The sequence below is a fragment of the Lissotriton helveticus genome, chromosome 10 (genome assembly GCF_964261635.1).
Source record: "Lissotriton helveticus chromosome 10, aLisHel1.1, whole genome shotgun sequence".
NCBI lineage: Eukaryota > Metazoa > Chordata > Amphibia > Caudata > Salamandridae > Lissotriton > Lissotriton helveticus.
The window spans coordinates 439,776,895-439,789,741 of NC_136071.1; the positions used below are offsets into that span (position 1 = coordinate 439,776,895).

Sequence of the window (12,847 nt, forward strand, 5' to 3'; positions counted from 1 at the left end):
GCAGGACCATGTACTAAATGCAACAAACGAGTATCTAACATCTGTACGGGTTTGGAAAAGGTACATTGATGACATCTTGGTGGTGTGGCGAGGCAGTGAACAAGATCTAATGACCTTCCACGAATGGTTGAATAACCAGAACAACTTCTTACGGTTCACTGTAGAACATAGCCAACATTCACTCGCGTTCCTCGACCTTCTAAACACTACAGGACCAGAAGGATTAAGATCTGAGCTCTACAGGAAGCCCATGTCTCGTAATTCACTCCTACAATATGGAAGTTGTCATCCTAAATCACTCCGGGATAACCTGCCCTTTGGGCAATTTTTGCGTGTACAACGTAATTGCTCAACGAAAGAGAGCTTTAACAAGCATGCTAAAGACCTTGAAGAACAACTACTAGAAAGACAATATCCTAGGAAACTGGTCCGCATGTCAAAAAAGAGGGCTTCCAACAATAATCGAGAAGCTTTACTGGAACCTGCTCCACCTAAGAGACAGAATGAACGGATGACATGTGTCAACAACACCTTCAGCACCAGATCAAGCGCATTTCAATGCATAATTAAAAAACACTGAAAGATCTTGAACACTGGTCCGGATACAATAGAACAACCTCTATTTGCATTCAAAAGAGGTACGAGCATCAGAGATCAGTTAATACATACAAGACCACGTTCTGGAGATACCCACCAAGTCGGCACACTGTGGGACATGCCAGCAGTGACAGGACATCACCCATGTGGAAATTGTGCGGCATGCCCACAAACTAGAAAATCAACCAGCATAGACATAGGGATAAGCAGAGCATGGGAACAGAGAGACACTTCACAAACTGCAACAGCAGTAATTTAATCTATCTGATCACCTGCCCATGCTTCCTTAAATATGTCGGGATGACAACCCGAAAGATCAGAACTCGGATTTCCGAGCACAAAAGCACAATTCGCTTCAGAAAACAGGCGACCCGACTAACCAACCATTATTTGGAAGTGGGACACATACCAACAGATTTCCAATGGACAGTGCTGGAGCAACCATCTATTCCAGCCCACATCACAGATGTATCAAAACACCTTTTCAAAAAAGAACAGAAGTGGGTGTATAGACTAAATACTGACAAAACAGGCCTCAACGAGGATATACCGTGGATGTCTCTATAACACAATGCATTCTTGAACAGTGTTAGTACCTAGTGACCATAAAACCTTCATTATACATGAGTACAACAGATCATCAGCCCGTGAGATATACAAATAGACAATATGCCAACATTCTCATTTAAATGATGAAGCCAAAATGTTACTCCTCTTAATAACACCATCGTATTAATAGCCTACAAGATATCAAGATGATATGCTAACTAACCCACATATTCGCGAGGTCTAGGTCAATGTGTCGATCTGCCACTGCTATCTATAATAGCATCTCTATCTATGTCAGTTAACTAGGATACATGATCCAACCAGAGATCACACCACTAAGTATTTACAACTTGTGACATCACAAGAATCGGTATTTTACAAATCCTACTCCGATACAGGCATAGACTGTAAAATTAAGGGCCTAATATATTAACACAACTAAGATTTTATATATTGGCATCACTTTTTTTGCCCCCTAGTCTAGCCTAGATAAATTAATTTCCCATATTGGCAAAACATTCTACCACCTGGCTAAGTCGTGAAACACGATCGGGGTTAAGCAATCACGATAGGAGAGTTTGGTCCCCAATATATACTACATTTCCCAGGATAATTGCAGCAGCACTTTTTTGATGATGCAATTACCAACGCATACTAGGGAGTAGTGAACTACAAATTCCCTTCATACATAGTCATGGCACACTGACGGCGTTTAAAACTAATCGCTGCAGACGATATGCCGATAATGCGGATTAGGGAACTACATTTCCCATTATGCCAAGTCGCGTTATTCCGACGCCGTGATAAACCAATCAGGAGCCAACTTGTGAGAAAGATAACACGTCTGCCTACGCGGCCCCGGCACCTCCCCACGCAATTCAGATTGCTGCTAGGTGTACCGACGGGCAGGTAGGCAGACGCAGCGAAAACTGAGTAGTTTGCGATAGAAAATAGCAGCGCTTACTAAAATGTTCGTGGCTTCGTAATCCCATGCCTGAACGCGCTTTTACTTACTGACTCTAAAGATAGGCATATCGCGATCTCGCTTTACCCGCTTAAAAGATTAGTGACCTCACAATCAGTCCCGCATTGAGTAACCAAGTTACGAAAAAGGTACTGATATATTGGTACATCGGTAATAAAAGATATGTTAGAAACCACTAGAGTTCTGGGTATATGACAAAAGACAATAACAATCTACCCAGAAATACTGCCCCCGCCTTACAGCGGATCACAATACTATTGCTCAGCACAAAAATAAGTGTAGTGACACTGATTTTACAAATAATTATTGTAGGCTTTGGCACTTATGCTAAGTTCTGGGCTTTTTCATATAGAACCCAACAAGGCATAAGAGAGTATATCACGATACACCATGAGATCGCAAAGTATCTCATTTGATACATTGAGGATACATGATGGTGGAATATTTAGAGGGATAATTGCTAAGAATTACTCTTGGAAGGATAATAGATTTAATTAACAAAATGGAGCGCTTTCCTGTCTAGCTCTCGCGAAGGTTTTAAATTATGACTCTACATACTCGTTTCTCTACATCATAGAGCGGTGCACTATCCTTCTGAGCTGTTGCCAGGTGAGGAGAAGCACGTTCCTCTCGATTCTAAGGTGAGCTAGAAGATGTAAAAAATAGGGTGAAAAGAACCCACACAACGAGCTATAATTTTGGAGTTAGCTCCTGTTGATAGATGACTTATACTAACTGTAGTACTGTTGTTCTATTTTTGTATGTGTCTTTTTATCTATGTTGTCTGTGTCTTGATGACTTGCTACTGGGACATCTCCTGCATACATAGGAGGACTACCAAGATTGAACAGGTGATATCTGTATCAATTTGTTTGTATTTCTTTTTCAAAGCAGTAGCAAAATACATAGGTCCTGAAGAAGCGGTAGATACTTTGTGGATCTTTAAATAACCGCAGAAACATGTCGACCAATACATCTGGTCAGTAGTTATTTGCTGAACCTACTGGCCTTTTTTGCACTGAATTGTTTTTAATATTGGAAGTAGACGGCACCAGAATAAAGTATTTTTTGCGCTCACTCTCCAAATTTTAATAGAGCACTTTTCTTTTTCACATCTTTTTCATGCACTGCTTTCAGTTACTAACATCAGTCCTTTATGCCCCTTACTCTAGAGAACTAGCCATTCCCATGTACACCAAGTGAGGTGGCAACAACAAAGATTCTCCACTCTGGGAAGTGGTTCAAATGATGAAAGGGCGGCAAAGGAAGAGTAACTGATGGATATCTTCCCACATAGTGCAATATCCTGTTGTGTGCTCTACTAACACACTTAGAGTCCACATCAAGTCATCCTTGACACACATAGACCCACTACAGACCCACAGTTATTCTTTATGTAGTACATTTCTTAACCCTGGCATTCAGCATTCCTGGTTGTTGTCACTTAAGTAAAACATTCCCCCCTTTCAATTATTATTTTACAGTTTAAACACCACCTACATGATTTCATTTGTATAAATGCTGCTTTACAATCACTGAACTGCAGTTGCTGTAAAGATAAAATATTTGTTTTGGGACGTTTGCTCTTACTTTTTTGCTGACTGCTTCCATAAAGGATCGAAGATGGAATCAATTTTGACTGAATGCTTGCAGGCAAGCCTAATCAGTTTATCAATATATTGTTTGCTTCAGACAATCTCTTCACATCTGTAGGTTGTAAAGTTGTATTGTGTTGACTTGTGTGTCTGCCGTTGTCTAAAACGAGCATGCGGTGAGGTGTAGAAAACTCTATCTAATGTGCTTACAGGATGAAAGGGATTTTAACTTTTATTCCTTCACCAAGAGTTGTTGATATCAAATTGATAACCATACAGGTTTGGGCTAAATTTGTGTTATCTCAGAATACACCACTGAGGGCCCTATGTTTTAAAAAAAAAATGCTTATGGGGCCAGAATCGTAATGTTCGTAGTATCTGTTGCTGAAGATACACATGCTCTGCATATACCTTCCATCTAGTGTTGCGCTCAGACATTTTTCAAGTTGTTTTCCTTTAAATACGTTTTTTGAGTCTCGCGGTATATGGTAACTTCACCTTTAGCTGACAATGCGCATGGGCACCAACTCCGTGTTTTTTTTTTTCGCCATCGCATTTGGATGTCCACCGAAGGGGCTCCGAATATGGTGAATTATCTAGCTTTTCATCAGGGCTAACCAGTCGTTTCAATTTCTGAAGAAGAAACTCTACTCTTTTTGAGTTTCCTGATGGCTCTTCTTTGATACTGACCCACCATCCACTTCTAACCAGCACAGCCTCAGGCCTTTCACTGGGTGTGTGCCCCCTTCTTGAAGATGTCTCTGTGACAAATGTGCGCAGAGTGATGGAAAGGGTGCCCTTCCAGTATTGTCCTTAGAGCTGCACGAAATTCCTGTGCACCAACCACCACAAGGTGTGTAACCTCTGCCTCTCTCCCAATGCCAACTCTATGTGCAAGGCCGGCCTTACCTTTAGTTCGAACAAGAGTCTTCGGTGCCAAAGAGAGAGAAGGTGGGCACACCAGAGGATGCGGAGGCAAACTTATGATGGCACACCCAATATTTTTGGGGAACATATCTCGCCTGATGTCACGGAAGGTGCCCCTCGGACATTACACCCCACCAGCCATCACACAGTCTAGATATTGCTTTCTCTTCTAATTGAGACTTTGAGGAAGAGGAACAAGAGGCCCCCTCCACTCCTTCTGGACCAAGACCTCAGCCAGAATCGTGAGTATGGTTGGCACAGATACTTACCAGGCCTCCCAAATGACTTCACGTCAAGTCACAGGATAACTCCTGAGTAGGCTGTATGTCAAACTTTTCTACAAAGACTCAACGTTCTGGTCCTCCCCCACCATGTGGCTCTGGTTGGCACCAACCTAAGTCTTTAGAACAGACGGTGCTCCCACATACCGGCACTGATCTTTTCCGCCATTTGAACCCAAAGATACTGCGTAAACTCAGAGCCCCCTCGAAGCAGAGGGCCCAGTCGATACCGGCTCCGAAACGACCATCGACACTGAAGACACTGTTTGATTCAAAGAGCCTATCGGCCCCAAAATCCCTACAGGTGTCGAAGACGCCGTGCATGGTGGGCTCCGATGACTTGGAGCAACCCATTCTCCAGTCGCTTAGAAGAATTGGATGAAAGATCGAAGCATTTGTTTATTCATCCTTTGACTGGGAAAATCTCCATTAAGCTGCCTCCTAGACCCACAGAGATAATGGCTTGGAAGAGGAGGTTAAGTTTTGAGGAGGAGTTGGCTCTACAGCTTCCCCGAGTTCCTAGGAATAGAAGTCACAGGGGTACTAGCACTCTCCTTTCTGCACCTCCTCCCCTACATCACCATCTCACTACACAAAGAGGCTTCACTTCAGTTCTCTTGTGGGAAAGGTAGCCCTTTGCACCCTACCAACCTTTATGATGCACCATTTGATCCGGTGCTTACTGACTATCTGTGGGACAACTATTACGTTGATCCCCTGGGAGATCAACCACAGACACCTTCAAGGAACTGGTCCCCAGTGGAGAAGAAGTAAAAAACCGTCCCCCAACGACACACCTTACATTAGAGGTCATATCCCTCCTGATTCCTTGGTGGTTGATCATGCCAATCCTCCGACCACAGACAATACTACCTTGCCTGGCGTGGAGCAAGAAGCTAGACGCTGCAGGGAAATGTGTAGTGGTAAGGGATCAGTGGAACAAGGAAATTCCCTTAAAGAGAACTAAATAAAATACACTTAAAAATCAACACCAATAACAAGATATACGTAAATAAAATGAATTCATACAATTTATTGAAAATACAAGAATTAAAAGCCTTAAAACGAGTGGACCCGTGTGAGGCCACTCAACACAATTGAAAATATAAAGAAAAAGAGTTTTTTAACATTCAGTATTGACCAGCAAAATTGAAATACAGAGAAAGGAAGGCTGTAAGACATAGAATTTGTACAATACTGGTTGTATATTCAGACTCTATTTCTGACACCTGGGTTATGTACAACAAAATACAGTATATCAACAAAGATGTCTGGGTCATGAATTATACTAGGTGGTGCGTGGACGCGTTATATTTTCAATTGTGTTGAGTGGCCTCACACGGGTCCACTCGTTTTAACGCTTTTAATTCTTGTATTTTCAATAAATTGTATGAATTCATTTTATGTACGTATATCTTGTTATTGGTGTTGATTTTTAAGTGTATTTTATTTAGTTCTCCTCAAGGGAATTTCCTTGTTCCACTGGTTGACTAACCCTATTTCCCTTGATTGCTGTTAAGGGGTACCTCTCACACTTACTCCTAGTGGTAAGGGATGCCATCCACTGGAGTATTGCCAACTCTGCATGCTCTCGAGGTGCTATAGAGCACCTTGAGATGAGTTGCAATAGGTCATCAGGCCCCTTCCAGATAAGACTAGGGAGGAGGCGTTGGTGGAGGAAGGTAAGACCATCTCCAACGCCATCATCACCTGCGTCCTAGATGTAGCTGACACCACGTCCTGAGGGATTAATGCTAACGTCCTGATAAGATGCCATGTGTGGCTCCACATCTCAGGGTTTAGATGCAAGGTCCAACAGCAGGCGAACACCTCTTCAGACCACAGGTTGACCAGAGACTGAAAGAGATAAAGGAGGACATAGACACTGCCAGAGCCGTAGGTGCTGTTTAAACTGCAAACTTTATGGGCTTCTTTCGTACACACCAGTATAGGACAGGCTCCAAGGTCACCTCCCCAGATCCTACTCCATCCTATCAGCAGCACACCTAAAACAGCAGTAATCACAACATGGGTACCTGCAGAGGCAACAACAACAGGCAGAGGCTAAGGAAATTCCGGCAAAGGGGCCTTCACTTCTGGTTACTACCATCTCCTCTCCAGCGGGCAAGGTGGTTTACTTCCTCCTTGCCAAAAAGAATGAGTCCCTAAGGACCATTTTGGACCTCAAGCCTCTCAACAGATGCATCCTCTCCGAACACGTCCATATGGTTATGCTGCAGGATATCATCTCTGTGCTTCTACAAGGGACTTCATGGCAGCAACAGGCCTCAAGGATGCCTACTTCCACATCCCCATTAATTCCGCCCTCTATGCTACCTGTGCTTCGTCGTAAGTGGCTGTCATTACCAGTTCAAAGTACTTCCATTTGGCGTTACCACTGCCCCAAGTGTCTTCGCCAAGTGCCTAGCTGTGGTCACAGCCCACTTTGGGCTGTGATTGGAGTGGAAGTTGGGAACAATGCCTTGCTCATACCCAGGCCACCAACTCGCTTCTCCCCAGCCTCCTGTTCACCATAAACGCCACCAAATCCCCTCCACAGCCCCTTCAAATCCATCCCTTCATAGGAGCAGTACTCTGTTTGGTTATGGTCAAAGCTTAACCCAGCCTACAAAAGGACTTGGCATTTGAACAGCTTGTACCTATATTTCAGCCACATTGTCATCTCATAGTCAGAACTGTAATGCCCCTCCTGGGCATGGTGGCTTCATGTATCGCCATAGTACCCAGAGGCTGGCTACACATGAGCCCGCTGCAGCAGTGACCCTCACCACAATGGTCAGAAGTCAAGGGTCAAATAGAGGATCTAGTGTTGGTAATGGCCAATTAAATCGCTCTCTGCACTGGGTAAGCGTTTTCTAGAACTTGATTTGTAGATCACCATTACCACGGGTGATTCTGAAGCTGGGTGGGGCGCCCCCCTTAATCAGATCAGATTAACAGTGAGCGTGGGCCTCCTACCAGTAGGGCCACCACATCAGGTACTTCGAGCTTTTGCCCATTTGCCTTGCTCTTCAGGCCTCCTTCTACTCATCTGGGGCAAAGTAGTTGTAGTCAAGACAGACAATATGACTGCATGTTTTACCTACAGAAGCAAAGGGGCACTCTCTCTCTTGCCCTATTGGCACAAACAATCTGGTATTGGGCGCTCCCTCACCACATTCAGTTGATGGCGAAGTACTTCCCAGGCTGCACAATGACCTGGAGAACTTGCTCAGAAGGACACATCAACGAGTCAATGTGTGGGACCTCTACCCACAGGTACTGCTCGATTTCTTCCAATGCTGAGGCACTCCGTCTATAGACCTCTTTGCCACCCCCAAGAACGCAAAATTCCTAAGCTTGGCCTTCAGGTAGCCACGCCTTGATCTGAACCACTGGAATACATCGGAGCACTGAATCTTAAGACTCTATTTGCAGCCCAAATGCTTTAAAGTGATGGCCCTTTTTACTGATTTAGCATATTGTTGCCAAAGAGGCCAATAACGAGGCGCCAGAAGTCTCCGCAGGCTCCACGTGTGGATCAATGGCATAGTTGTACACTGGGGTCTGGGTAAGAGTGGGGGTCTGGGTAAGAGTGGGGCTTTACGATTGGAGGAATATAAAGGCCTGCTGGAAAAAACCATATCGCTTGAGTGGGACACATTACTAAAAGAGTTCAGAGCGCAGGATGAGGAGCCGGGGGAGAGGGATAAACTAGAACTACCTACATAGACAACTTGGGTAGACAAGGTCTCCCATCCTCCCACTGTTCCAGATTTGTGGTATCATACACCTTCAACTGTGATTCCATGGTGACAGCCCAGACCCCACTGATGCACTCTGCAGCAACAGTAGTAGCACAATCAGCGTCTTTTATGGAATGCAGATGGAGACTCATGAATTCTCGCACACACAGCTCCCCATTTACAGATTTCACAACCGGTTACCAGGAGCGAAGGGTGGGTGGATAAAGATGTTTATATTGTATATTGCTTCGTAACCCAACTACTGTTTATGCTGAATTCCTCAAACTGAATATATAATAAATTGTCATATTCTAAATGATGATATGATTGAACAAAAACGTGAATCTATTCTGTTGTATATCGATAAAATGCAATAAAGTTTGCATAATTTTTTTTTATTTTTTAAAAGGCACTCAGCACTTCTTGAGAAGTAAGTCCGTCCACACGAAAAGCTCACACAGAGGCTGGACCTTCGAAACAGGAACCATCACACAGCTCAATCTATCAGTTTGGCACCTGGGGTCCTGGAGTTTCCTTACCTATGACTCCCACAGGAGTGCATGGACATCCTACCAGAATCCCACAAGTCAACCACAAGTGCCTGCTGTGTTGCAAAGTGGCAATGATTTGTCCAGTACTGCATTCCCAAACACCTGGACCCCTAAACCTGCAGTTTATAATATCTGCTACTTGCTCCATCGCCAAAAGTCAGGCTTAACCTGTACCTCGAAACGACTCCCCTAGCAGCCATAGTAGCTTACATGTAAACAGTGAACATTCTTCCCTCTTCCCCATACCTTTCATTAAACCCTTTTTGGGAGGACTGAACATGATTATTCCTCCCAGGGTTCTCTCTGCCTCAATGTGGAACCTTAGCCTAGCCTTACTAGACGTATGGGTCTCCCTTTTGAAGCCTTGCACTCTTGCAATCTCCTGTAACTTTCCTGTAAAGTGGCCTTCCTCCTCACAATAACTTCCATTAGACACATTAGCGAATTGCAAGCCCTCATATTTCAGGAACCCTTGATTCAGGTTCACAAAGACAGAATAGTACTTAAAACTAACAAGAAGTTCCTTCCTAAGGTGGCTTTCCCTTTCCACCTTAACCAAATGAGAGATCTCCCAGTCTTCTTTTCCCCACCAGACTTAGTAGCAGAGAGCTCTTCACATCCTAGGTGTTAAACATGCTCTCATGTATTTCATCAACAGAGTCAAGTCATTCCCCAAAGCAGACCAGCTACTTGTAGACTTTGCAAACCATCGCAAGGGCCAGCTTATATCTAAACCTGGTTTTGCTCGATGGCTCGTCAGAGCATTTGAACTTACTACCATGAACCCAAGAGAAACCTGCATGTCACACCCAGGGCTCACTGTACATGTAAAAAGGCTGCAACTATGGTATTCCTGGTCAATAGGCCCCTAGTTGACATCTTAAGAAGCTACCCAGTCAACGCCAGACACGCGTTCACCAAACATAGTGTGGATATCCTAGCCAGACAATAGGCTATGGTTTGTCAGATGGTCCTTAGGACCATATTCTAGGCATCTGCGTCATTCTTGCGCTAGCCACCACTTGTGGAAGGGTGCTGCTTTACAGGTTATGCAGAGCAATGTCACTTTATCTATAAGCATCTTTTCAAAGAGTGTAGCGCTGTAGATCCACATGCACACACCCTTTTCCCTGGACGCATGTGGCTCTGATCCCAGATCTGTTTTCTTTCTGAACTGCATTCCTTCTTGCAATACACATGTGCACCATACTGTGTTCACTTACTACTCCATACTACTGGTACCTGCTGTGCAAAAAACAATCTAACACATAGTCGGGCCTATGCACATTGCCAACTAAGGGAGTGGTGACCATGTACCCTGTGACTCGAAAGACTTCATTGAAGAAAAACTGCTTGCAAACGTCCAAGCCCAACACTAGATGGCAGGCGTATGCTTGGTATGTGAATCTACAGCACTGCATGCTACGTACAGATCCTTACCGACAGCACACATCTGTTTTGTTTCATCCAGAGGTTTCGGCTGCTGTGGGTAGAAGACATCTCTTGGTGTAACTCCAGTGTTTATTTGGAAAGTTGTTGTTCTGTACATAGTAATATTATTATTGGTTCACAAGAGTTCTTAAATGTGTTTTCATGTGTTTACAGTGAGTGTCATAACTTGAGAGAGTGCACCACATATGTTTTGAAACAATACTTTGAAGGAATATGCCTTCTATTAAGTATTGGAACTTCAAGCATTAGGCCCAATTTTTTAAGTTGTTACAGCATCCTTCTAAAGAGGGAAAGGGTTTCTCTCTTCCACCTCAAAGAGTGGGCTCAAAAAAAGAATTGGTTCCGCAGAGGCCACCTCACTTCGAAGAGCCACTTGCTAAGATATCTGGAGAATAAACAGCACAGAGACATGTTCCAAATCAGGTCTTCACCTAGATAGGTGTTGAGAAGGAGGTTATGAAGTCTCACAGGTTTTGAAGAGCATTTGTATGTTGACATGTGAACATCCACTCTGTGGCGCGTGTATTGGAGAGTGCTTACAACATTCTGGCTCCATATTTATCCAGCATAAGTCACTGGATAGCATTGTTATCACCCTTTTTGGGTTTCAGCCTTATGGATGGTGCCAGTAATGCTACACCGATACAGTTTTACAGGGTTCAGTGTTAAATTTCTCTGTACTTCTTTGTTTTTCTTCTCCCTAGCTCCATGAGGTGGATGTGGACATGGAGTTCCTGAAGGCTGCCGATGCAGCCTGTGACGTTGCCTGCCTAATGTACAATGTCAACGATCCAAAGTCCTTTAACTACTGCTCTAGTATTTACAAGGTAACCTCCTGCCTGACCCAGAGGCCTAGCAGTTTGGCATTACTTGATGGGGAAGCTGTAGGCCATTCTTCTCAATGTTGGCGATCCTAACATCTGCATTGTGGTGCTTCTTTCGACCTCTGACATCTAAAGGGGACCAAATGATTCAGTGTCTGTGATCTTGGCACTTGATTGAACATCTCTGATGTGTCTACTCTGGACTTTGGCTTGCCTCCTGCTTCTTTTCATTTATACTGCTGCACAAACGTTTGTCTCTTTTCAAGGCTTGCTTGTAAATTTGTGTTGTCTGGTTTACACTCTTTCACTTACTCTTCGTTTCTTCCCCCAGCAACACTATATGGATAGTCAGATCCCCTGCCTCTTTGTGGCCTCTAAATGCGATCTGCCCGAACTGAAACAGCAGCATGGAATATCTGTGGCTGAGTTCTGCTACAAGCACCGGCTACCTCTGCCATTCCACATCACCTGCGACAGCCTTGGACCTCCAGATGCCACCATCTACACTAAGCTGGCCACAGCGGCTGCCTTCCCGTGAGTAACTGTTCAGTCATTTGATTGGGGGCACACGGCAATGGTGAGGATATGCAGTGGAGATCTCTTGCTTCATGAGGGAGAAGGGTTCACTGAGTGCAGCAGAGTAGAGGGCATAACTGTGTGAGACGTGGGAAGCTATTCAGGGATGTTGATGAAGAAGAGAGTCGCAAATGCAAAGCCAGAAGAGTATAGGACTTAGAGAGAAGTGACTGAAGACTTTTGCTAGCATATCGAGAGCAGGAGGTATACTTCTGTTGGGGAAATAATCCACCTGGAATAAGCAGCAGGTGTGAAATCAATAATTTTTCAGTTGTTATCTCTTGGGCATTGAGGGGCAGACGTATCATCCGTTTTTTTTCTCGCAAACGCTGCGATTCGCAAAAATGCAGCGTTTGCGAGAAAATAAACGGAAAATGCGATGTATCATGGAAACCGCATCGCAAAATGAAGGAATCGCAAAATTTGCGATTCCTTAATTTTGCGTCAGCATTTAAGGAATCGCAAATTGCGATTCCTTAAATGCTATGTATGAAGCACCCAAGTTGTGCGAATTCCAATTAAGATATCGCAAATTACCACCAACTTGTAGTTGGTGGTAATTTGCGATTTCTTTTACAAATGCACTTTTTGGTATTTGTAAAGGTGCCATGTGGCGCACATACATGCCCTGCGCACATACATGCCCTTAGGGCATGTATGTGCGCCATATGCACACACATGTACATTTCAGGGGTGCAGCAGGGTGTCCTTAAGACACCCTTGCACCCTTGAAATTATTCTCAATTTGCGATTAGCAAATTGCG

The 12,847-nt window shown here is 44.1% G+C and overlaps 1 protein-coding gene across 2 annotated transcripts in view; it reads left to right on the forward strand.

The window, feature by feature from the left end:
• Positions 1–12,847, forward strand: part of LOC144784260 (mitochondrial Rho GTPase 2-like) — a 1,917,079-nt gene that overhangs the window by 1,888,701 nt on the left and 15,531 nt on the right. For both annotated transcript variants that reach the window (XM_078662926.1, XM_078662928.1), the window contains 2 exons: positions 11,388–11,510; positions 11,839–12,041. In XM_078662926.1, the coding sequence (XP_078519052.1) occupies positions 11,388–11,510; positions 11,839–12,041 (326 nt within the window). The remainder of the gene's footprint in view (positions 1–11,387; positions 11,511–11,838; positions 12,042–12,847) is intronic.